At 44.9% G+C, this 25,213-nt stretch overlaps 1 protein-coding gene across 4 annotated transcripts in view; it reads left to right on the forward strand.

The window, feature by feature from the left end:
- The window catches only part of TMEM63C (transmembrane protein 63C), a 653,749-nt gene that overhangs the window by 522,036 nt on the left and 106,500 nt on the right, over window positions 1-25,213 (forward strand). For all 4 annotated transcript variants that reach the window (XM_086937543.1, XM_086937545.1, XM_086937546.1 and 1 more), the window contains 2 exons: window positions 11,665-11,751; window positions 23,903-23,968. In XM_086937543.1, coding sequence (XP_086793669.1) covers window positions 11,665-11,751; window positions 23,903-23,968 — 153 coding nt within the window. The remainder of the gene's footprint in view (window positions 1-11,664; window positions 11,752-23,902; window positions 23,969-25,213) is intronic.

Genomic DNA, 25,213 nt, shown 5'->3' on the forward strand with positions numbered 1-25,213 from the left:
CGAGAATTAGTGGATCCACGTTTCCTCCACTATTGCGGAGGGCAGCAATGGAGCTCTACCCCTTCACTGTTTCGGTAGCAGTTCCTCTTGCCTTCGACACTGGGGACGGTAACGCTGTCTTTCCTTTTTCATGTATCTAAAGGCAGTCAATACTGAGCTTTGGTAAAACTAACCTATTTTATTTCCGAAATATATGCAAAAGGCCTCGAAATTTGACATTGTTAGCCGAAATGGCAGTCTGTCATTTCATGATATTTTTTTATTGTGAAACGCTTCTTTGTGTCCATTTTGAATGCGAGGACACACCTCATGCTCAATAAAAGCACACACTCACATGTAACGTGAAACAGCCATGCGCATTCGATTTATTTTGTGTTGTTCCTATGCTCCCACAATAGGATTTTTACATGAACTTAATCTCACCCAAACACAGTACAGAGACCGCAGACATCCCACCATCTTAAAACCTCTGCAACAACCTCAGCACCTTCTTCCACCACAGATTAAGGAGATATACAGCAGCTTCGATACCCAAGCCCCTCTCACCCTACCCACAACCATTGCACCCAGGGACACCGGACCCCAGCAGACCCTGCTCAGCTGGACCCTCTCTCCCTCACTGCTGACGACCTCCTCAAAATCATGAAGAGTATCCACTCCCGAGCACCCTCCGACCCCTGGCCGCACCACATCTTCAACAGAGCCAGCACCTACATCACCTCCGAAGTCTGCTGCACCATCAACTCCGCCACCTTTCCCGGAAGACTGTAAACACGCAGAGATCAACTCCTTGCTGAAGAGACCCTCTGCTGACTCATTGGACTTCAAGAACTTCAGACCCATCTCTCTGCTCCCTTCCCTGCCAAGATCATCAAGAGGGCTATCAACGCTCAACTTTCCGAGTTCATCGAAGTGAACCACATCCTGAATCTCTTCCAATCCAACTTCTTAGGCAACCAAAACATTGAGACTGTCCTCCTTGTGGCCACAGACTACGTCAGAGGCCAAACTGCAGCCCTCATCCTCCTGGACCTCCCGGCCACCTTCGATGCCTTCTCCCAGCGCACCCTATGCACAAGACTCCATGACCCCGGCATTCGTGACAAAGCCCTGAAACTGATCCACTCCTTCCTCACCGGGTGAACACAAAGAGTAAGACTACCACCGTTCCACTCTGACCCCACAGAGATCAGCTGCTGAGTGCCTCAGGGCTCCTCCCTGAGCCCCACTCTCTTCAACATCTACATGTTAATGCTCGCAGCAATCGTCTGTAACCATGGACTCAACATAGTGTTCTATGCCGACAACACCCCGCTGATTATCTCCCTCACCAACAAACCCACAGTCGCCAAGAACAACTTTTACGAAGGGATGAAGGCTGTCACCACATGGATGAAGAACAGCTGCCTCGAGCTCAACTCAGAGAAACCGAATTCCTCTCACTGGGCTCCAGCCGCTCCACCTGGGATGACTCCTGGTGGCCCGGAGTACTTGTCAATCAGACCGCACACAAAACCTCAGCATCATCCTGGACTCCTCGGTTGCCATGAACCGCTGGATCAACGCTGTCTCATTATCCTACTACCACACACTACACCTGCTCTGAAAGATCTTCAAGTGGATCCCCACCGAGTGCAGAAAGACAGTCACCCATTCAATCATCATCAGCAGACCTGTCTACGGCAATGCACTCTATGCCGGCATCACCCAGAAACTCCTCAAACTGCAGAACATTCAGGATGCCTTTGCCAGACTCATCCTCAACATCCCCTGCTGCAGCCACATCACTGGCTGGCTGAGAGACCTCTACTGGCTCGGTGTCAACAGTAGGATTACCTTCAATCTCCTTACACACGCTTACAAAGCCCTTCATGACAACTGATGTGCATACCTGAATCACCACCTAGCATTCCACGCACCCACCAGAGACCTCTGCTCCGCCCAACTGGCCCTGGCCACCGACCTACGTATCCACAATACCACAGCCGGAGGCAAATTCTTCTCCTACTTCGCAGCAAAGACCTGGAACACTCTACCTCTCTGCATCAATTCAGGAAGGACCCCAAGACCTGGCTCTTCGACTGAACCACAGTGCCTTCAATGGATCATCAGTCGTCCACCCTCCCCTTGCCCAGCACCTTGAGACCCTAACGAGTGAGTAGTCAAGCCTTACAAGTCACCTAATTTATTGAGTGATTGAATCATATATGTGTATTGGAGTTACCCCAGGAATTTTGCATCATATTTATAATTTAAAAATCCTGTAATTTATGCAAGATTAAGTTGGAGTAAAAAAGTTTTCACCCGGGTTTAGTGGATACTGTCTTGTTCCATACCACCATTTTTTTTTTTGCTTCCCTAGCAGTAGGGGCATTTGTGGTTTATCTCCTCAAAAACTCAGATTAGTACATGTTCTTCATCACTCACAGTGCGAGCAGTTCCCAGTCTTTCCATCCCTTTCTCTGAGGTCAGAAATGACTCTCCCTCCGCGCTCGACACAGCACTTAGTTTCCAACACCACCGGCACCTAACCCCCATGGTTGCGCTGTCTGTCTAATTTTGAGAAGAGCACAACAACATTGTTTAATATTTTAAGATACATTAAAAGTGAATAATGCCTTCCACCTAGGCCATTGTTCTAGCTTTAGGTTGCCTGGAATAGTATGAATTGTCACATTTTAAGAAGTGTGTTAGTACTTGTGTTTGTACTGTCATCGGCAGCACTGGCAGAGGCAATGAATTGTGCAAGCTCCAGTGGCTTCCTGAGAGGGCCCTGGCATTTGTTTTTTAATACAAATTATGCAGTACAGCTATGACTCTCAGCTACCTTAACACCGATGGAAGAAGTGGTTTCTTATGTCTGAAAAGTGAGGTCAGTAGCAGCTACCTGACTCACTAACACTGCAAAAACAACAGTTGACGGACAGAACGTAGCACAATGTCGTACATTCACCCCAGTACAGAGATCTGGGCCTAAATCCATCGTTTTTTTGCTCACCATGCCATTCCAGTTTGAACCCAGCCATATGCAAATCAGTCTTGACCCTGTGCCTCATGGGAACAGTCCAGCCCGAACTGCCAAGCCAGGTCCTCCCTAGACTGGAAAAAAGCATCCTAGGACCGGTTTCAGGGTTTCACCCCTTTTTCGCCAGGATAGCTTGATTCCAGTGGCATGGAGAGCACGGAACCCAGGTCTGAGCATACCAGTCCCACTCGGGGTGACAAATGCAAAAACAACAGTTGATGGACAGAATATAGAACAATGTCATACATTCACCCCAATACAGAGATCTGGGCCTAAATCCATCGTTTTTTTGCTCACCATGCCATTCCAGTTTGAACCCAGCCATATGCAAATCAGTCTTGACCCTGTGCCGCATGGGAACAGTCCAGCCCGAACTGTGCCACTGAATCAAGCTATCCTGCCTGAAGAGGGGTGAAACCCCGAAACAGGTCCTAGGATTGTTGTTTACTCCAGTATTGTAGCTTTCATAGATTCGCATGCCTGAATCATTCCCCGTCGTCAAAACGGGAGTCTCTGGTACATAAAAAAGCAATGCTTAGTAGGATAGCAAACTGAAAAGAGGCCTAGGCCCATTTCCCTTTTGCAACCCATAACCTTCGTTATTTAAAAGAGACCAAACTTATCCCTGAACCAATCAGAGCTCCTCACCCTCTGGAACACTCCTGAGAGAACCTCTTGCCCCTCAGATTTTCATGCACTTGTGCCATAAACACCTGTGTGCTAAATCCGAGGTGAGCCTCCAATACTGGAGAACTACAGTTACAGGTAAGTAACTTATTTTCTTACTCCAGTATTGGAGCTTTCATAGATTCACGTGCCTGAATCAGAATAGCGAGCAGTAGAATAAAGCACATTTTTTTTTGTTATGTTTGGTAAGAGTGGTTACAATTCTGATATGCGGAATTCCAAGATAAATATGTATAGATGATGTCTTATGTAACTATACCAGATCATCATTTGGGCTAAAAAAAAAAATTGCTCTATTCTACTGCTCGCTACTGGATTCAAGCAAGCCGGGCTGAAGACGGCTGGATTGCCAGTAACCGGTCCTCGGAAGCTTGTTTCCGGTCCAGGGAAGGCGTGGCTTGGCAGTTCGGGCTGGACTGTTCCCATGAGGCACAGGGTCAGACTGATTTGCATATAGCCATGGCTGAACTGGGGTGGCAGAGTGGGCTAAAGAACGGTGATGGATTAAACCCAGATATTTTGACTGGGTGTGAGTGTTTGATTGGTTCAGATGCTCCTTCCATTACCACCCCCTTTTGTACCGCTTTTGGCCGCCATAAGTGTGGCAGGGTATGCTCAGACGTGAGTCCCTTGCTCACTTTGCCACTGGATTCAAGCAAGCCGGGCTGAAGACGGCTGGAATGCCAGAAACCGGTCCTCGGAAGCTTGTTTCCGGTCCAGGGAAGGCATGGCTTGGCAGTTTGGGCTGGACTGTTCAGATGAGGCACAGGGTCAGACTGATTTGCATATAGCCATGACTGAACTGGGCTGGCAGAGTGGGCTAAAGAACGGTGATGGATTAAACCAAGATCTTTTGACTGGGTGTGAGTGTTTGATTGGTTCAGATGCTCCTTCCATTACCACCCCCTTTTGTACCGCTATTCTAATTCAGGCATGTCAAGCTTTGAAAGCTCCAATACTGGAGTAAGAAAACAAGTTACTTACCTGTAACTGTAGTTCTCCAGTATTGGAAGCTTTCATAGATTCACATGCAACCTGCCCTCCTCCCCTGAGAGGCTCACCTCGGATTTAGCACACAGTGTTTATGGCACAAGTGCACGCAAATGTTTTTTTTTTTTTTAAAACCTTTATTGTACAGTTCAATAAAATTACACGCACGGGCCAACAACCGCAGGAGCCGGCCGCAACACAAGAATAAGACCCACTATATTATCAAATGACGCAGCTCTTCAGTCGACAACCCTGAGGTCCAGCAGCGAATCAGGATAAACATTGTATTGAACTCACAACACGTTACAGGATAAGACGAAGGTTTCGTTTTCATATTTGGTGCCATACATTCAAACACTATGATAAAGTGAGCAGGTACAAAAATAGAATAATCACAGATTAATTTAAAGGGAACGACCGAGACGCCTGCGCTAGCAAGCACAAAACAGGATGTACGACAAAGCAATCTATAACCCAACGCAGTCGCCCGCACCCAGACCCCGCCCACCCATTGATGCCAGGATAGAAAAAGAAGTACGGTCACCAGATACTGGAATACATACGAGATCAGGATAATAGCACAACGTTATGAAAAGAGAGCGAAAGGAAAGTGTGAGATGAAGAAACCATAAAGACTAAACTAAATAACAAAACTATAGATCCATCCGCCCACCCTGCACCCCTGCATGTGGCTTTCACATAACCCCAACTAGCAGCGTGCCTGTCGTCCCGACTAACTAAACTACAAAAAGTAAAAGAAGAAGAATGGAGGAGGAGAATGTCATACAAACTCCCGGACACCTTTCCCCCCCACCTGAAACGAACAACCCCTGTCTGGAGACCACCAAGTACTCAAAAATATTATAGACCGAGCCAGACAGGGGAGACGTTGAACACCGCCCAACCTCCCGCAAGCATTACATTAGCGAATCCCTTGACCACTAAAGCCCCGAAATCAGACCCAGACCAACAGTCTCATCCTTGACCCCTCCGATCTTTCATGCGGACTCTGTCCGGTAACACCATCACCGCCCCAGGAGAGTCAAAGTTCGTAGGAAGTTCATTTAAGATTAATATGAGACCAATCGAACACATTGAGTCTCTGCTAGCATCCGCCACCGGTAAGATCTCCCTCACCGACATGTAGTCCAGATATCCTTTCCTCCGTAGATGTAAAAGAACCACAAGGGCGGGAAGGGACAGTAGTGACTTTCGGTTTTTGCTAGTCATAGTCTCAAGGAGTGAACAACCAGGTAGCTCCACAATAATCGGCTGCAATGGTGAATGCAGCGATACCCCCAGAGAAACAATTCCGCAAGTATTCTGCAAACAGGTCAATGGCGTCAAAACCTTATCGCGCACGGGGTCTCCATCCTCCTTTACTACGGGCATCGTGGGAGAATCAGTTTGTTTAGAGTCATGCAATAGAACAGAGCCCAGACTCGGTCGCCCAGTTTCAATGTCACCAGCGATCATTTTATGGACAATGGTCTCCAGATGCAATTGAAGTGCCCCGATGGCGGCTATTACGGTCTTCAAGGACGGCTCACAGATCGTCCGATCCGCCGCCACTCGCTCGGCATGGGCGGGTTCCTCAAAGAGCCGGGTCTCTCCGGGAGAAGAGGCAAGAGTGGAGCGGATGGCAACGGAGGGTGCATTATCGGTCAACAGTAAACCACCGTGAGCGAGGGCCCCGGCCCAGCACACCCGGGATGTGGCGACCGGGTCGCCGGGGACGGGGACCCACCCCCACAGCCACAGACTAAGCCTATCACCACTCCGTCAGTATGAAACAGACCAGACACTCGCCACCAAAAACAGGACAGGATAACCTCCACTGTAAGAGACCGGACCCTATCGGAGTCCCACAGCCAATGTTATTCAACTGCAACCCGGCTGGGCAAGTACTCGAGGCCCCGGCTCGGAAGCTGGATTAGGCCGAGATCTTAAACACGACACAACTCCGTCAATCTGGGCGATAAAATTCTCGGGACCGCACCGTCCGGTTCAGCAACAGTTCATCCACATGGGGGTTGGGCGTAAAATCAGGATATCTGGCAGGATCATCAAGCAGCAGGCGGGGGTCGGCGGAGCCGGGAGCCTATGCGGCCATCTTGGTTTCTGCGTAGCTCCTCCTCAAAGTGCACACAAATCTGAGGGGCAAGAGGTTCTCTCAGGAGTGTTCTAGAGGGTGAGGAGCTCTGATTGGTTCAGGGAGAAGTTTGGTCTCTTTTACATAATGAAGTTTATGGATTGGAAAAGGGCCTAGGCCTCTTTTCAGTTTGCTATTCTTCTAAGCATTGCTTTTTTATGTACCGGAGACTCCCGTCTCGACGACGGGGAATGATTCAGGCATGTGAATCTATGAAAGCTTTCAATACTGGAGAACTACAATTGCAGGTAAGTAACTTGTTTTCTTCCGGTCCTGGGAGGATCTGGCTTGGCAGTTTGGGCTGGACTGTTACCATGAGGCACAGGGTCAAGACTGATTTGCATATGGCCAGGTCTAAACTGGGGAGGCATGGTGAGCAAAAGTGCAATCAGTTATGGGTACGACGTTCATCTTCTTTATTTACAATCGGTTACACCACCGGTCTCCGAGTACTGACCACGCCACAAACAGCCCTGATGAGTCACAGGCATTACCCTGTTTGATGAAACACGTGTCGGCTGGCGTTTGTATATCCGAAAAAGAACTACATAAAGCACCAATTCCTGGCTTTACCAAACTACCGGTGTAATTCGCGTTTGTCCTCGAATACTCTATTACCAGAAGTGTATATTATACGTGTGCACAGTACCTGTTCTAATGGTGAGCAAAAGAATGATAGATTTAACTCCGATCTCTTGACTGGGGGTGAATGTTTTAATTTGTTCTGTATTCCATCCATCAATTGTGTGTCTTTTGCTTTCTCGCCCTAAGTGCGCCAGGTATGCCCAGATGTGGGTCCTGGACCCACTGTGCCACTGGAATCAAGCTATCCTGGCTGAAGAGGGGTGAAACCCCGAAACCGGTCCTATGATGCTTGTTTCCGGTCCAGGGAGGACCTGGCTTGGCAGTTCGAGCTGGACTGTGCCCATGAGGCACAGGGTCAAGACTGATTTGCATATGGCCTGGTCTAAACTGGGGTGGCATAGTGAGCAAAAGAATGATGGATTTAACCCAGATCTCTTGACTGGGGTGAATGTTTTGATTTGTTCTTCATTCCGTCCATCAGTTGTGTGTCTTTCACTAACACTGTGGGCAGTAGTGCCTTTCGCCTTCATTGATATTTAAGGCGGGAGCTAATCAACTGCTTGCTGGGCATAGACTACACTCAACAAACAAGACTTCCTTTCACTATTAGTATTAATTAATCCATCACACCAACTTCAGCCCGTCTGTCTTTATTTGATGTCTCTTCTTTCCCTTCGCTTTCTTTTTGCACATCAGTTGTACCTCTTTAGGTGGTTCTTCACTATTGCTCCGCTGTTCATTGTACAGGGGGGCTTTCCTCTATCATTATAATCCTAGAGCAGAACTTTTTCATTCCCACCTAATTGTAAATCAGGCTCTTTATGCCTTTTCCTTTCTCATCACGTTCCTTATTTCTTCAGTTTTTCACATAATTCCCAGCTTTTTTCATGTATTTCCTTAACTCTTGCACTATTATGAGTTCCCTCCTCCCTTTGCTGTTTTTGCCTATCTTGTTCTCGGTCTGTCCACTTTTCCCTCTGTTACATTTTATCTGTTTTTCTTATTGAACTTTTTCTCTTTCAACATCACTTCTCTTTCTGTCTCAACCTTCTATCTTGTTTCTCCCTTTTATTCTTGCTCACTTTCTGTTCATCGTTGATCTCTCTATTCCATTGTCTCTTTTAGCATATCGCTGAGAGTATAGGAAGGGGACCTTTTTTGCATACAAAGTATCTCTTTGCCACGGAGGACTAACAATACAAGCAATCTCCCCAGGGCCCTCCAGCCTGCTCCATACAGACTGCCATCGAAGGACCTGAGATATCCACTAATTCTTTTGAAATTCGAATTTCCCACCTGTAACACTTTGAGTATTACTTTCAATTACCAGGCCACTGAAGTTCCATCTGCACCATATTAATGCTAATTTCAGTTCATGCCCTTCGGGTGACCTCTTGGCGGAAGTCGACAACTTGAGGTTTGGTTCACTGCTCTGTTGGTCTATTAAAGAAGACCTTTTGGGAATGTGGCTACAACATTTGTCCCATTCTTCAACTTCTCCCTTTTGGAAAGGTTGGTCTCGGCATCTCTTGAAAGAGCCGTAGATAGACTGTACTTAAAAAATCTGCAATGGATTTTACCCTCTTTTCTTTGAGGGAGGATTCTGGAGGAGGCTCTTTCATTTCAGCCTTAAAGGCGTTTGAAGGCCACAAACCTTTGTAGCTGGCAGACTTGTCACAGCGTTCATGGTGGATGACTATCAAGGCTCCCGGGGCCATTGTCTTACACAACACTGAATACAAACATTGCTCTGGCACCCTCATGAAATGCAGGGAATTGAGGCGACTGCTTGTGAGAATTTGGATGTGTTATACAGGGGTTGCACAATTGGTGGCCATGGGAAATAAGAGTTTATGTCCCTTTGTGGTGCTAAAGGGGTTGGTGATGTGTTGTATTTCAGTGGTAGACATCATCCAGAGGCATATCATTCATTGACATTGATATGATGACCACTTATCAATATGTCTCATAGAAATCCTGGCTTCTGAATACCAATCACTTAAAACCGATCTAGAGCGGTCTGATTCTGCACGGGCCGTACAGGCAGAAGTAATGTACATTTGATGCAAACTGAGCAAGTCATGATACTGCTGAACTCGTGTTGTTGATTACCTTGCAGTGTAGACTAGTAGCACTGTTTCATTACAGACTTCATGTTTGCTCTTAAATTGCTACATTTGGCAAAACAAGTTGTTTTCAGCTGCACCAGTCACCTCCAGGACTCGCTGTGCAAGCTCCAGTGATGGCTGTCTGAATGCTGAGATGTGCCTCTCACTGCAAGCAAATCTTCTCCACCTTCAGGGCTTTAGGCTTTGAATGATGTTTTCCTTACCCTTGAAGTTGGGCACCATTAGGGGAGGCACCATTAGTGGAACCCAGTTGTCACCTTGGATCAAAAAGTGAGCACCTTCTCGGTCTACGGTTTATCGACCACCTTTCTTGGCTCCTGCCTTGCATTTCCTACCATTCGTGATAGATACTACGGATGCCAAAAGTAATCTGCTGCTCCAATAATGTGTCCTTTTGTGTTCTTTCAATACGTTGTTTTTATTATTTTTTACCTTTCTTGCAACTACTCATCTTTTTTTTTTCTCTGTTCTCTCATTCATTTCTATACATCTCGTAGTATCGTTTTTCCATCCAATACATTCACTTTTTCAGCATTGCGTTTTTCTCATCTTTATTTTCTCCTTTTATTCTTACTTCACTTCTTTCTTTTCTATCACCTAAATTATTTCCGCGTATCTTGCCCTATTTTTCTCTCAATTCTTTCTACTCTTTCCTCTTTTGCTGCTGCTTCCAAGCCCTCTCCCTTATCATGAGCTGCTACTTTACAAATGTCTGTGAATTTGCTTTCAAATCTGACAGTACTAGCTAACATTGTCATTCAATGCCGGAAATTCCTTCATTCTGTGAGCTCTACATAAGGATTACCATCTAAGCCTGGGGTAAACTTCTGATTCCTTTGTTGGAAATGTATCAGCACCAGTGCATACCAATCGCCATATATGGAGCCGGTTTGTTGGGATTTGCCAAGAGGGGCTCTTTGCAGCTTGAAGAGAACAGCTTTTGTAGAAGTCTTCTCTCAAGCCTCCTCCCAGCACTCCGCACTGGTTGTGCCAGGAGGAGCTTGGTTTGCAGTATTTAGAGGATTGCATAAAATCAGCACCACTTTTTCTTTGGATTTCTATTTGGTTGAATGCACATGCCACTTTAAACCATTTTATCATTATGGATTGTCTGTCTTGAGACAAAGGGATGCCCATTCCTTGGCTACAATATGTTAAACCTAATCTAACCAGAGGGGTGGTCCAACACTATTTGTAGATCCTCCAGCTAACATAAAGCATGGGTCAAAAAATATTTTCTTGAAAAACCGCGCTTAGATAGAGAAGACATTTAATTAAAAGGTCCACCATCAGACAATATATGATTAATCTATCGCGCATCGGTATGGAAGTGACTTGTCCTTGTTCCCGGGGCATTGGGAGTGTGCTTTACCTTTCCTTTAAGATCTGGTACCAGGTCTCCTTTATTTTCCCTAGGGCCAATTTAGTTTCATTGATATTTGCATTTGTTCCTGCAATGAAATAACGAATAATAATTTATTGCATTTCGCCTTTCTTACACTTTTTATGTAAGTCACTATATAGTTTTTGATGCCTTTGTAGTATAATTGTAAGCAATGCAGCCTTGCTTTATTTGTTCAGAGGCTTTCTGAGGAATATGTACGTTTTGCCATAGGTGCTTTTTCAATATCTGCAGTTTTTGTTAATTTTTTATCTTATTTTGAATGAACATGAATATCCATGCACTCCAGTAATGTAAAGCTTTTCAAAACTTTTATGACCATTTATTCAATTAGTGATGTGCTTGTAGGGGTCGCCTTCTGATCCTCGGAGCCAAGTTATAAAATCTGTACCACAGGCCTGACCGGGACAGTGTCTCCCCTTCAGTGCTACTCCAGAATCCTTGTTGTTTTTTGGGAAAACCATTCATGGATAATTTGATTCCCAAGGATTTTTAATAACTGGTAAACATCAATTAGGTGGAAAAAATGCCAACAGTGACTTTGGGGTAGTACTGAAGGGGAGACATGGTCCCAGTCAGGACCTGCGCAACAGATGTGAACGATTTTTGCATATATTTGATCTTATCTGCATGTGTACCTGTGACACTCAAAATAAAACTTATTGATTGAGTGACAATGTTTTTGTTGTTTCAGGTCTCATGAGAATCAGCTGACCATGCACAAATGTTACTTCTTCCTGGTATTCATGGTGATCATACTGCCATCATTAGGTCTCACCAGGTACTGCGTCATCTGCATGCTCCATATGCCTGTTCCTCCTGCTTGTGGGTTCTACCCTTGTTTTTATATCTGCTTCCCCGGGGAACTGCGTGCATCCTCTGTGCTGTTTTACTTTCTTGGCTAACAGTCAAGGTGGCAGGCTCTTTAGAATAGTACATTTATTCCATTCAACAAGAGGCACAGCTGTATCATTTCAGTCCTCCCCTCCAATTGCACCATTTGACGTCCCATAGAACATTTCTTTTGCTACATTTCCCTTGCTTCTGTCGAAAATCTACTGATGCGACACCCTTCACTCATGTCATGCAGCCCTCCTACACATACCCAAGAGACAGACCGAAAGTTACATGCATAGCGTATGCAGAGAGAAACTAACCAACACAACTCGAATAAGCAGAAAAAAACATACGTTCAATATCTAAATGCACCATTGACTTGAGCTAAGAAGAATTAAATGTTACTTTATGACAAATTCTAGAAACCTATCTAAACTACTTCTCTCTCTACCACTCCCTTTTATCTGGAGCACCACGCTTCTTACAACAAGCAAGCACATTCTTCTTCATCAGCAGATGAAATATCTTCTGCTAAAATATGTAATGATTTATTTCTCCTAACAGTTTTCAGTGATTAGCTCTCCATTTCTACACTTTTTTTATAGAGTTCTATGTCTTGACTTGAAAATCTTGCTAATCTTTCAAATGTCCACTACTTACGTTCTTGATTTGCTACTTCATTTATGTACACAATTCTATTGTGCTTTTTCTCCAAGCATTTGGAATTACCCCTCACACTAATCGGATAACTGTATTTTATATAATTCTCCTACCAAGAGCGAATTACAATTTCACATTATTTCTCGAATCATTCCTCTTTGCTAGCAGTTTGTGCTCCTTGCTTTATGTTTCATCTCCTGCAAATCCATGCTTGACTCACCCTTATTCTTTTTCTGAAGGAGATTCAAAACAGTTTTTGACTTGCCTCTGTTTCGTAACCTGAATTGGGTAACGTACATTACAGGTTGTGGTACAATATATACAACATACTTCTTGCCCTTCTTTCCTTTCGTGTACCCTGCTACCCAAATCTTCATGTACACAGTCCTACTTCTATGAAATCCTTCAGCTAGTCCATTGCCTTCAGGATGAAGCAAAACACAGTCACTGCCATCCATTCCTCCATGAATTAATTTGTACCCCTCAACAGTTATTCTCCATTATTAGTAATTTTCAATCTTAGAAAGTCAGAACCTGCAACATGTGGCTTGGCAAAAACTATATTAGTTGCCAGTAGTAGAAGGGACAAAATTCAAAGTCTTATGTTTGTGTTTTTTTATGGCAGAAAGATCAGCCTTTTATCTGGAAGCTTTTCGTTCTATAATCCGCAACACTTTTGCATTTTGCCATTGTCTGACCTAGGGTGGTGTGGAGTGCAAAAAAACGATGGATTTAGGCCCAGATCCTTGTACTGGGGTGAATGTAAGACATTATTCTGCATTCTGTCCATCAACTGTGTTTTTTGCAATTTTCACCCCAAGTGGGCTGGGTATGCTCAGACGTGAGTCCCAGGCTCTCCACATCACTGGAGTCAAGCTATCCAGGCTGAAGAAGGCTGATAGCCAGAAACCGGTCCTTGGATGCTTGATTCCGGTCTAGGAAAGACATGGCTTGGTAGTTCGGACTGGACTGTTCCCATGAGGCACAGGGTCAAGGCTGATTTGCATATAGCCATTGTCTGACCTAGGGTGGTGTGGAGTGCAAAGAAACGATGGATTTAGGCCCAGATCTTTGTACTGGGGTGAATGTAAGACATTGTTCTGCATTCTGTCCAACTGTGTTTTTTGCAATTTTCACCCCAAGTGGACTGGGTATGCTCAGACGTGAGTCCCAGGCTCTCCACATCACTGGAGTCAAGCTATCTAGGCTGAAGAAGGCTGATAGCCAGAAACCGGTCCTTGGATGCTTGATTCGAGTCTAGGAAAGACATGGCTTGGTAGTTCGGACTGGACTGTTCCCATGAGGCACAGGGTCAAGGCTGATTTGCATATAGCCATTGTCTGACCTAGGGTGGCGTGGAGTGCAAAGAAACGATGGATTTACAAGTGAGCTGAGTATGCTCAGACGTGAGTCCCAGGCTCTCCACATCACTGGAGTCAAGCTATCCAGGCTGAAGAAGGCTGATAGCCAGAAACCGGTCCTTGGATGCTTGATTCCGGTCTAGGAAAGACATGGCTTGGTAGTTCGGGCTGGACTGTTCCCATGAGGCACAGGGTCAAGGCTGATTTGCATATAGCCATTGTCTGACCTAGGGTGGTGTGGAGTGCAAAAAAACGATGGATTTAGGCCCAGATCTTTGTACTGGGGTGAATGTAAGACATTGTTCTGCATTCTGTCCATCAACTGAGTTTTTTGCAATCATCTATTTTTGTAGCATATCTACCTCTTTTTGTAAAAGAGACCAAAACTTTACAACAACCAATCAGATTAGCCTCACCCCATAGAACCCTCCTGAGAGAGCCTCAGATTTTCTGCTGCACGTTGTGCTAAGGGAGTCTCCACTGAGCTCTGCTCAGTTTCTCTTCAACTTTGGATTTCTACATCTAATTTCTCTTCAGGATGTCAGAAAAGAAAGCTTTATTCAAGGCCTGTACTACTTGCTCAAAGAAGAGGATATATATCGAAGATGAGCATAAAGACTGTATTTATTGTTTATATCCAGATCACAAGACCACTGATTGCAAGATCTGCAGGACCTTCTCAACCAAGACTCTGAGAGACCGGTAAGGAAGACTTCTGACTTGGTTACAGAAGATGAAGTCACGAAAAGAGGTTCTTTCTAGTGATAGTGAAGATTCCCCCTCGGCGACATCTTCCCCTTCTACATCTGCTGAACCTCCTGCTAAGGCCTCTCAAAAGACCTCTGAAAGGTCTAAAAGGCTTAGTCCCAAAAAATCTCCTCTCCATACAAAGGAGAAAGAGGGACTTGTTCCTGAGGTGTTATCTGGTAAGAAGGCAAGCCAAGGCCTTTCTGTTACCTCCTCAACATCGGAAAAACAGAGGATCTTTAAGAAACCTTCAAGTACACCTCAGGAGGCGAAAGGAGAGATGACAATCCATCCGTCGACGACTATTTCCTCAGGTACGTCGACGACGACGTAAAAAACCCAGCTGGTTTCAATTTCCACTCCGTCCACAGGCCCGTCGTCGAGAGCTTCACCGACGACATCGTTAACGATACATCCTACCTCTGTTTTGTCGACGAGACTGACAACCTCGACGGTAATGACGCCGACGATGGTGGGGACGCCAACGACGAGGTGGATGACGACGGCGACGATGATTCTGACATCGACCTCGTAGACGGTACCGTCGACGATCAGCTCACTGTCGACGACCACTCCGCCGTCGACACCAGTTCTTTATCAGGCGACGATTCCCTCGTCGGCGACACCGTCGACAATCCAAAAAGTTAGAATTTCTATCAAGAAAAGACTAATTACTCCGGAGATGACATCTCCCGTAGGGTAACGCCGTTACCTCCAGCTCTTCTTCTGGAGAAGGAATATTCTGACAAGGATGAAAGTCCATATGGAGATGCTTATAGTCCTTCTCAGCTCCAGGTGAAGTACCAGGACTCTGATTCGGATGATTATTACTTAGGTCAACATCATCCAGAAACTCAATTCACTCCTCGTGATGCACCTCAGGAACCATCACAACAAGGTATAGTGGCCATGCCGTCTTCACTAACAAATGACCTACAGCTGATGATGTTGGATTACAAAAAGAGGTTCCCATCTGAAACCATGCCACCTCCCCCGTCACCACCTCAGCAGCCTCCTTATACGTCTGGGGAATCAACATCTCAAAGGCAGGGAGAACATCCTTTGACAGAAGGGCATGATGTAGTTAGTGCTTGATGATGATGATTCATCAGATGAGGATCAGAATGTGGAACATATCCAAAATTCTGACGCAGAATGGGACGATTACGTTACCCCAGATCCGGCTTCACCATCTCCGGACCCTGTGGATTCACCTCCAGCGGACATAGGGGCTTTCCATAATCTTATGGAAAGAGCATCTAAAAGATTTGGCTTTCCTGTTCCTGTGGTAGACTATCCATTCCATACTAAAAGTAGAGAATGATTGGAATGAGGCTACTGTAACTCCGGTTCTATTGCGTCTGGAGAAAAAATATATGGCTCCGGAGGACAGTCCTGTGTGTCTTATTGGTCAACCTAGACCAGCCTCGGTTATCTCTCAGGCGGCCCAAAGAAAATCAAGAAACCTGACGGCACCCCTGACTGCACCGCCAGACAGAAAGGGCAGGTGCCTGGACAATGTGGGCAGGAGGTTTTCCTCTATGTCTAGCCTCCTTGTTAGGGCCTCTAACGCATTAGCCATTTTGGGATGATATGATCGCCAAATGTGGTGTGATATCTCTCTTTTTATTGATCAGCTTCCAGGGAGTGCCAAAGAAAAATCCAGGAAATGCTGACTCTATGCAAGCAGTGATCACCATCGAGGGTGACGGGGGAATGCTCTTTCGATGTCTTGGTTAGGCGCATTTGTTTACGCCTTTCCTCCAATTCCCCAGATCCCGCGGCTTCTCAGGAAAATAAAGATAGAACCTTGCAGGATGATCTTAATAGCACCAGCGTGGCCTCGCCAAATCTGGTTCACGGAGCTTCTCCTGCTTTCTCAGGACCATCCATTTTGTAGTGTAGTTCCTATTTTCCCAATAGGCTCTGCACATTGGGATAACATACACAGCAGTGTAGACGTAGGACTGAGGTCATCTAGGTCTCTACTGACTATGTTAAACTTAATTTAGGTTTGCGCCAGCTAGCTCAGAGGTCACTGGAAACTTTCCTGAATGAAGAGGGAGGGAGAACCTTCCCTGGCTCTGACAAGAAGGGATTCAGTTTCCGACAACCGCATAAACATGACAACTTTGCTCCCCCAGAAAAAGAGTAGATCTCTAGAGTTGTGTGAAAACAATAGACAAATATTTCACTCAGTCAGCAGTGCATACTTGGTTTCACCAGAATGCAGAGAAATGGAGAGACGGGCGTTTTCAATAAAAAGGTCTTATTTATTGAGCAGTCTTCCTTCTCATGCAAGAGAAATGAATTGCCACAATTGCAATACTTAAAGTAAAGTGTGTACAGTAAAAGTAGTATTATGAAATAATACTGTAAAAGCATTGATACGGTTTCTTAGCCATATGATACTTAAAAATGGTTAAAATATATACATACATATATACATTGGCTAAAAGGCTCAACTGGTGCTTCTAACTAAGCCTACCCCGGTGTACCTGACCTAAGCCTGATACGTGGGAAGGGACAAGTAAGTAGCAGTGTTAAGTTAAGTTGGTTAAGATAATTTTGCCAAGAATCTGCATCAAGAATTCTCCTAAGGGTTTAATCGGCTCCGTACCTTGGTAATTGAATGTGGGAGGTCTGGTATCTCTTTCCTCAGGACTCGATATCCCAGCAACCTGCAAGGGTAGGCTGGAAACACCAGAGCTGGATTTTCTCGGCTGGAGAAAAAAACAGCGTCTCTGTGCGTCAAACAGGAGGGGCGGCTTCCGCGGGCACTCGCATCAGCTGGGCTCTCGGGCAAGTAGATGGCCGCTCTGCTCCAAACCACCGTGTGTTTGCTTAAGGCAACTGTTGGTATTTTATACCTGAAAAGGTGCCGGGTTTGACGTAAGGTTGGACATAAAATGTCACCAAGAACTAACAGTTCTTGCAGGACTTCAGGAGTTCTTGTTCAAATCAAAACAAAAGCAGGGGGGGGGGTTCCCGGGCTGCTGGAGGCTTGGTTTGTTTAAAGAACGAGTTGTGCTTTCTAGGAGTCGATGGGAGTATCCATGTTGTGCTTTTGATTGCATGGGCTATTACAGAATATGAATCTGATTCTTATGCCTTTGTCAGGACATTATTGATTATAACCATAAATCGGGAATATCTAATTAGGGTCCTAGATAAGAACACAACAATTTCACCTATGTCCCATTCCATCTCTATTAACAATGTCCCAGGGACAGGTGGTACATCAAGATCCGAGCTCTCTCCATTTGAAGGCCTGGCTCCTGAGCACAGAGTTCCACAGCTTAGATATCCCTCAGAATTGTAGGGAGATATTAACTCAAGCTTGTGCACCAAGTACAAATAAAACCGATCATGCTAAATGGAATCGCTTCTGCCTGTGGTGTCATCGGGAACACATCCATCCGTTCTCTTCAGCTCCTCATCAGATACTGCCTTACATTCTATCACTGGCTAAATCAGGCCTTTCTCATTCTTCCATCAAATTACATCTGGTGGCTATTTCAAGATTCAGAAGAACCGCTTCTGGTCCTTCTCTCTGGTCTGCTAGAACTATCAGGCAATTCCTGAAAGGTCTTTTCAGGGTTTTTCCTCCAGTGTGGCCACCACCTCCGGCTTGGAATCTTAATCTGGTTCTGGCTCAATTTCTGAGACCCCCGTTCGAGCCAATCCACAGGGTGGACTTAAAATTTTTGTCTTGGAAATTAGCTCTCCTTTTAGCCCTCACTGCAGCTAGGAGAGTAGGAGAGTTGCAAGCTCTCTCCATTTTAGAACCCTTTCTACAGTTCAAAAAGGACACTGTTTTTAAGGACCAATAATCAATGTATTCCAAAGGTCCCTTCGAATTTCCATTTGAACGAACCAGTGGTTCTAAAGTCATTCTTCCCTTGACCTACGTCTTCTACAGAACAGTCTCTACATTCCTTGGATGTCCAGAGATGTCTCAAATTCTATCTTGAACGCACAAAGGATTTTAGAAAATCATCTCAACTTTTTGTCGCTTTTAGTGCACCTCCTATCTCAAAACAAGGAATCTCACGCTGGATTTCAAGTGCAATTCATTATTGCCACCAAGCGGCAGGGAAGCCACTGGAGAAACATATACGAGCTCACTCCACAAGATCAGTTTCATCTTCGGCAGCTCTCTTCGCTGGATTCTCTATAAAAGACATTTGTAGGGCGGTTACATGGAGCAGTGCCCATACATTCACAAAGCATTACTGCCTGGACTCTTTCATAAGGAGCCAATCGGCAGTAGGACAGGCAGTCCTGAGGTATCTTTTTCAATGAGAGGTGAGCTTTCCCTTCGATCCCTCCTTCCTATGATTGCACATTTTGTATCACATAATTTTCTGATGTATTGTTACAAGGTATATGATTGTCATATGAAGATGGTTTTGATGAAATATTGTAATACTCATGTAGCAAAATGTGCACTTGTAGCTTACTGCTAGCTACTCTGATACAAAGCATGGGAATCTATGAAAGTTCCAATACTGGGGCAAGAAAACAAGTTACTTACCTGTAACTTTGGTTCCCCAGTATTGGTAACTTTGATAGATTAATAATAATAATCCACATTTGTAAAGCGCACAATCACCCGTAAGGGTCTCTAGGCGCTGGGGGCCGTCCGGAAGATTAAGCAAGCTATTGCCCAGAGTCCCATGGTGCTGGCCTAATCTGCCGCCGGTGCCGGGGATCGAACCGTGATCCCCAGATTCCGGAGTCAGCCGCCCTAGCCGCAGCGCCACACCTCTTCCAGATTCCCATGTACCCACCCTCCTCCCCTGGGAAAGCTCAGCCTTCAGCAAAGGTGGTTACTGTTACACAACCGCTGCGAAAATCTGAGGCTCTCTCAGGAGGGTTATGGGGTGAGGCTAATCTGATTGGTTGTTGCAAAGTTTTGGTCTATTTTACAAAAAGAGGCAGATGTGCTACAAAATGAGATGAGGGCTAGGCCTTAGTTTCTCTTTTGTACATACTGCTATGGTATTTTCTATTTACCGAGGCTCCCAGGCTGAGGACGGGTAATGATACAAAACAAGGGAATCTATGAAAGTTACCAATACTGGGGAACCAAAGTTACAGGTAAGTAACTTGTTTTCAAATACAAGATCGAAGGAGAGAAATGGTACAGCCATTGGATGATGTCACTACTTATAAAGACAACGTGAAGGAGGATAGAAAGCTAAATAGTCTATGAAATTGCCAAGTCTGCCATTTTTTGAGACTACAGTCAAAATCTCTGGCCAGACCACAGGCTCCAGCCTCATTGATCGTGGTCTCTGCCGTACATAAGAAGCTCAACTTATTTTCTTTCTCAGCTGCTCCTGATGGGGAAAGCTGATATCCCATAGGAACAATAGCCTGCAAAACATCAGCCATGACTACGAAGTATGGTCAGTACTATAGTTGTTATGGGAGGACATACCTTCTGTTGTTCCTTGGTGGTACTGTAGGGCATTGATTATTTGCGTATCCATAAAAAAAGCAGCTTACCTATTAAACAATAGGGACATTTACATGTTTGTATGTGGTGCTGGTGTAGACCAGGTGGGCTCAAGAAAAGTGGTATTCTCTAATTTTTCAACCTAAAGATTCTGAAACTTAGGGTTACCAACCTGGCTCTTAAATCAAGGAAGCCTGAATCCCAGAATTCTCCCGAAAGAGGCTTAAAATACTTGTCCATCATATGATCTTCAGGTTGTATGGACTCGCCCTTCAGAGGTTTTGAGAACAAAAGCATAAAACAGAGTGAGGGAGTATTTCACAAAAGAGCCCTTGTGTCCTCAATGTCAAAGACTGTGCAGATGTTTGCGTACAATCGTGAATGCACGATAATTAATCATAGCTGCTACATCTTGCATTATTCATAGTACAGGGTAGCACAGTGAAGCTCGTGTGATGTTTGCAGTTACCCACAAACAAGAGAATTTCAATGTCATAAATCTGAATGCATGCGGAACATCGAGTACCAAGTAGGTACCACCGCACCACGGTTATATGATTTGGCCGTGGAAGTTTCTAGGTGGTATAGTGCGATGAACACATTGTCACAAATGGTAAGCAGGTGCTACAACACACTTTCTGTAAACTGCAGTAAGCAGCTTTTCAGCAGGTGGAAATTGTGAATTGGGAAGCTTGGCTCACAACCACTCCCACTATCGTATTTCTGTCTCTCTGGATTAAAACTAGTCACCTCTATGACTCATTTACAAACTCACCTTAACAGTGATCATCATCAATGGCAAGTCAGGAGCAAACAATACCTGCAAACAACATAACTGCATACTCATCCCCATCTCCAAAGACCTCCTTCAGTTTATTGGGGGTCCACAATCTCTACTTTTTACTGCCAAACTAGAGCATTATCAGCAGAAACAGAAGCTCAGGTGTTGTTGTTTAGTCATGGCTCATCACGGTCAGTCATTCAGGAAATCAGGCTTGATCCGATTTCCAATACCCTGAAGGACATAATGGCCTGATGCATCGCCAACCCCTTTTATTCAGATTACCCCCTCAAGTATGAAATATCAAGCAGCATCCCTCCCTCGCATGTTTAGTTGCATGGTTGTGGTAAGGCCGAAGAGCATCAACATCTGGCGGATGACCAACTAACTCCTGTGCTGTAGGGGTCATTGAGGATATAGCAAACTTGGCTCTTCACAACCGATCTATAAACTTGCACATGTAGCCCGTATCAGACATGATCTGGTGTTCTCCAGCAATACCAGCATTACACTAGGTTTGCCACTCTCAAGGTCCAACCACTTCTTGATAAGATTCAACTGAGTGGATGTTCTCCTCGCCGATCACATCCGAAAATCTTTAGCGAATCTCCCATCTGATTGAAAGCTCATGAATGTATGTACTGATGCATTCATCCAGGCTTTTCCCACAATCAATTTACCCCAGGACTAGTTGTTGAAGATGATGCTCGCCTCACCAGAAATAAATGTGTGTCAAGGCACTCAGGTCATTGCACACCTTGCATACTGCATGTCCAAGATGGAAGCTTAAAAGTGGGTAATGATGACCTCTGTTTAATGCCCAGAGGAGAGGGAGAAAGGGCACCTCATCCACCAATCTCGTAGCCTACCACATCTGCAGATGTTCTTCCTCTCTTCCTTCTGGCTGTACCTACCCTCTCCCTCACATGCAGCATCTGAGATAATTTGATGCAGTTCGACAAAGCCAAGATTGAAGCCATCTCTGTATCTAATTTATCGTCGAACATTGTGGATCTACACAATGTCTCTGCAATCTGGGGTCATTCTCTCTGCATTCTCATTTTTACATAGTGACACATCAAAAATGTAAAATCTTTAAAAACATGATAGCTTTCCTAAGTCATCTCCAAGGGTGGCCACGCTAAAGCTTCCTGAAATCACTGAATTGCTCCAGTTGTAATGCAACTAATCAGTGCATCAGTAAGTGATGGGATGTTCCTGTGCTGTCATTGCTTTATTTGATTTCTAACTCTGATGTTCTTGTAAATTTAAGACCCATCCTGAGCCTTGAACATGTAGCAAATACCTTCAAAACTGTAGTCATCACTCAGCTCTCCCCTTGAATATTAATTGAGCTTCAGGCTTGGTAAATGCACAACACACTCAAATGTGTTTAACTATGCCTGCTCACTGCTGGAGACTGGACACTACTGTGCTGTGATCAGCTTCTCTGCTCCCTTTGACTCTGTTGTTCACAGTGTATAGCTATGCCATCTCAGTGAATCAATGATAATCAATAGCTCTGCTAACATTTAGCTTCTGGTTTTTTTCTCATCTGGCTCCCAGCAAGTGTGACTTGTAGTTTTTCCATTTGCTTCCACAAACCTCATATGCAGGGTGCCCAAGAAAATGTTTTGTCTACTTCCATTTCAGTGCTTATGAATATTGACCATTAGCTAAAGGTACACGAGGGGAAAGGAAGCCATGAATTGCTTCTCTACATGCCATGGGTGAAAGAACATAAATGAGGACCTCTTACTAGGCCCAATGACCTTACGTTTTACTTACCACCCACCCATGAACCCCCTTCCCACAACGAACGATGAGGCTTCCATTCTGAGGGCTAGAATTTGATTGCAAAGGCAACCTTATCCTACTTCTGGCTGTGGCAGTGAACGCTCGCCCTCCGCCTGCTTCTTGGAAAGATATGGTGCTCATTCTCACACTGGTCATGCTGCACCATAACCTCTACAGTGGAGTGGCCAATTGACAGCCTGCTTCCACTTGGAAGAAAAGAAAACGAACACTAAACCACATTGCCTGCCAATATCACTTTTCATTGAAGTTCCTGCTCTTGCTATCAATAAAGGAATGCAAATGCATCAGATTCAAGGTGCTTGCTTAACCCATAATGCTGTCTCTGTTCCGAGCCTAAATACCTCACCAGCATTTTCTGCATAACAGATATCCAAAGTGTGCATTCAAAAACACGCTAGCTAGCCCACTGCCCAAAACACAAGCCATTAGAAATGCCCTTTAATTAAAAAACCCCAGAAGCACATGTATGCAACACCCACCCACCCCTGTCACTCTTTCAATGGATTCTTCTACAGCCTGCATTGTAATGTACATTCCCTTCCAGATTCAAAACTGTGCTTGTGACTTCACTGATGGATGCTCCTCAATGCAGACACATCCATTGTGATCATATGCCTCTGTACCCTGCTTGCACACTCCACTGGCGATCTTCTCTGACCCTGGCTCCTGTCTCACCCAGCCCCCTTTTTCGCCTGGCCCCCCTTCTGACCTGTGTCCCTTTTCACCTGAAGCTCCAGCGGGTGATCATTTGCTTTTGCACTTTAATAAAAGGATATTTTGCTGCAACTGAACTACTGTATGAAAACTGGATACGATTAAGGACCAGAGAGATATTTGGCATCCGAATGGAGCTCTGTGTGATGTTGAGCTTTAATCAACGCACTGGTTTAAATTGAACTTGTGAATGGTAAAGCATGATCAAGTCAGTGGATGATATACACTTTGGTTGCATAAATGAGTGTTGTTAATCTTGGAGACAAAGATTTGATTGAAGCACTGAGTAATGTTTAGTTTAGATTGGCTCCCTCAGTCACCTAACGCTTTGAAGTGGAGCTCTGATTGGAACCCAGCCTGATTTTGAGCGTTGATTGGTGCACAAAGTATCTTCATTAGCTTACATTGAAGTGGCAGGGACATGTTATTAAATCACTAAAGGGTGTTGAGGGGTTATTGAAGAACTGATTCGCTCGGTTTGCTCTGTGCTAGTTCCACAGATGTTTACAGAGTGATTGATATACTGACCATTTTCTGCTTTGTCCCACAGCTTGGATCTTTTTTTCCGCTGGTTGTTTGACATTAACTTTCTGGAGGAGACTGATATTAAGTTCCAGTAAGTAATTCCACATTTGAGAGACATTCCTCTATTTATTACTTGAGACAATTTGTGTACCCTTTTGTTTGTTCTCTCTCCATGGCCCGCATACTTTCTATGTTTGGTCAACCCAGACTTCATGATGCACACAGTGGTTTTATGCTTCTAGCTGGGAAAGTGTGACTTCAAAACCCTGCCTGTTGGCGATTTTTTGAGGTGGATGATACTCGGATCTGGCGGTCCTTTACATCTCATAGGTGTATTCAGTATAGCACCCTAAGTAGCTTAAAGTGTCTACTGTGATCTAGAGCTCAGTTGCTCATTTTTGGATTGCCTTAGAGTGCTCTCTTGGTCCTTTAACAGCACCTACAATGAATAGCCCCATTGGTGGACTGGGACCTAAATGCAGCTCTGGAAAATATATTCATATCCAACCCATAATGTATCAGATTATTGTAGTGAGTAAAAAAATAAATATCTATACATATATCTATATCCCAGTGGCAGTCACTTCTGGGTAGTTATTGTTAGGTCAGCGTAGAAAATGCCTTTTATTTTGCGAATTACTTTGGCGTCATTTGACAAATCTTCTTGAAACTCTTTTTTTGTCTAGATTGTGCATTGAAAGTTTTGGGGTGATCTGTGTTGAGTAGGGGGGAGGGGGGGGGGGGGGGGTGTAAGCGAGAAAAAGGGTAGGGTCCCAAAACACAAAATCCCCATCCATTTTCCATATAGTTTTTCAAGAAGCACTATCAGAAAACTACTGAACGTAATTGCATCAAATTTGGCAGGGGCTAGTTCTTGGTACGGAAAGTGTGCCTGTGTGACTTGGTGTAAATCCGTTCAGTACTTTCTGAGATATTAAGCCTAAAATATTTGTATACCTGGACAGTTTGGTTTGGGCACCCCCTCCCCTAATAATATACTTTTGGGCCCATGGCATGGGGTCCCCAGGATCAATAGAAGCTTGTAGAAGGGCCCGTCCCCCCTCCCTTTAAATAAAATGGGCCAGAGAGGGTCTTCTTAAGGCTCTAGGAGGTGGGGCCACTCACCTCCTCCCCTTTATTAAAAAGAGACCCCAGAGGATAGAGTCTCCGGGGCCACTGTAGGGAGACTGTGCGCACCACCTCCACTTTTTTAAAACAAAAGGTTCTGGGGGATTGGGGTCCCTTGGGCCAATAGTGGCTTGAGGGGGGTTGCCTGCCACCACCACGCCAGCCATGCTTGGCCAAGAGTTAAAGTGACGTCATAGTTAGGTGAAAA

The sequence above is a fragment of the Lissotriton vulgaris genome, chromosome 9, assembly GCF_964263255.1.
Source record: "Lissotriton vulgaris chromosome 9, aLisVul1.2, whole genome shotgun sequence".
In the NCBI taxonomy this organism is placed as follows: Eukaryota; Metazoa; Chordata; class Amphibia; order Caudata; family Salamandridae; genus Lissotriton; species Lissotriton vulgaris.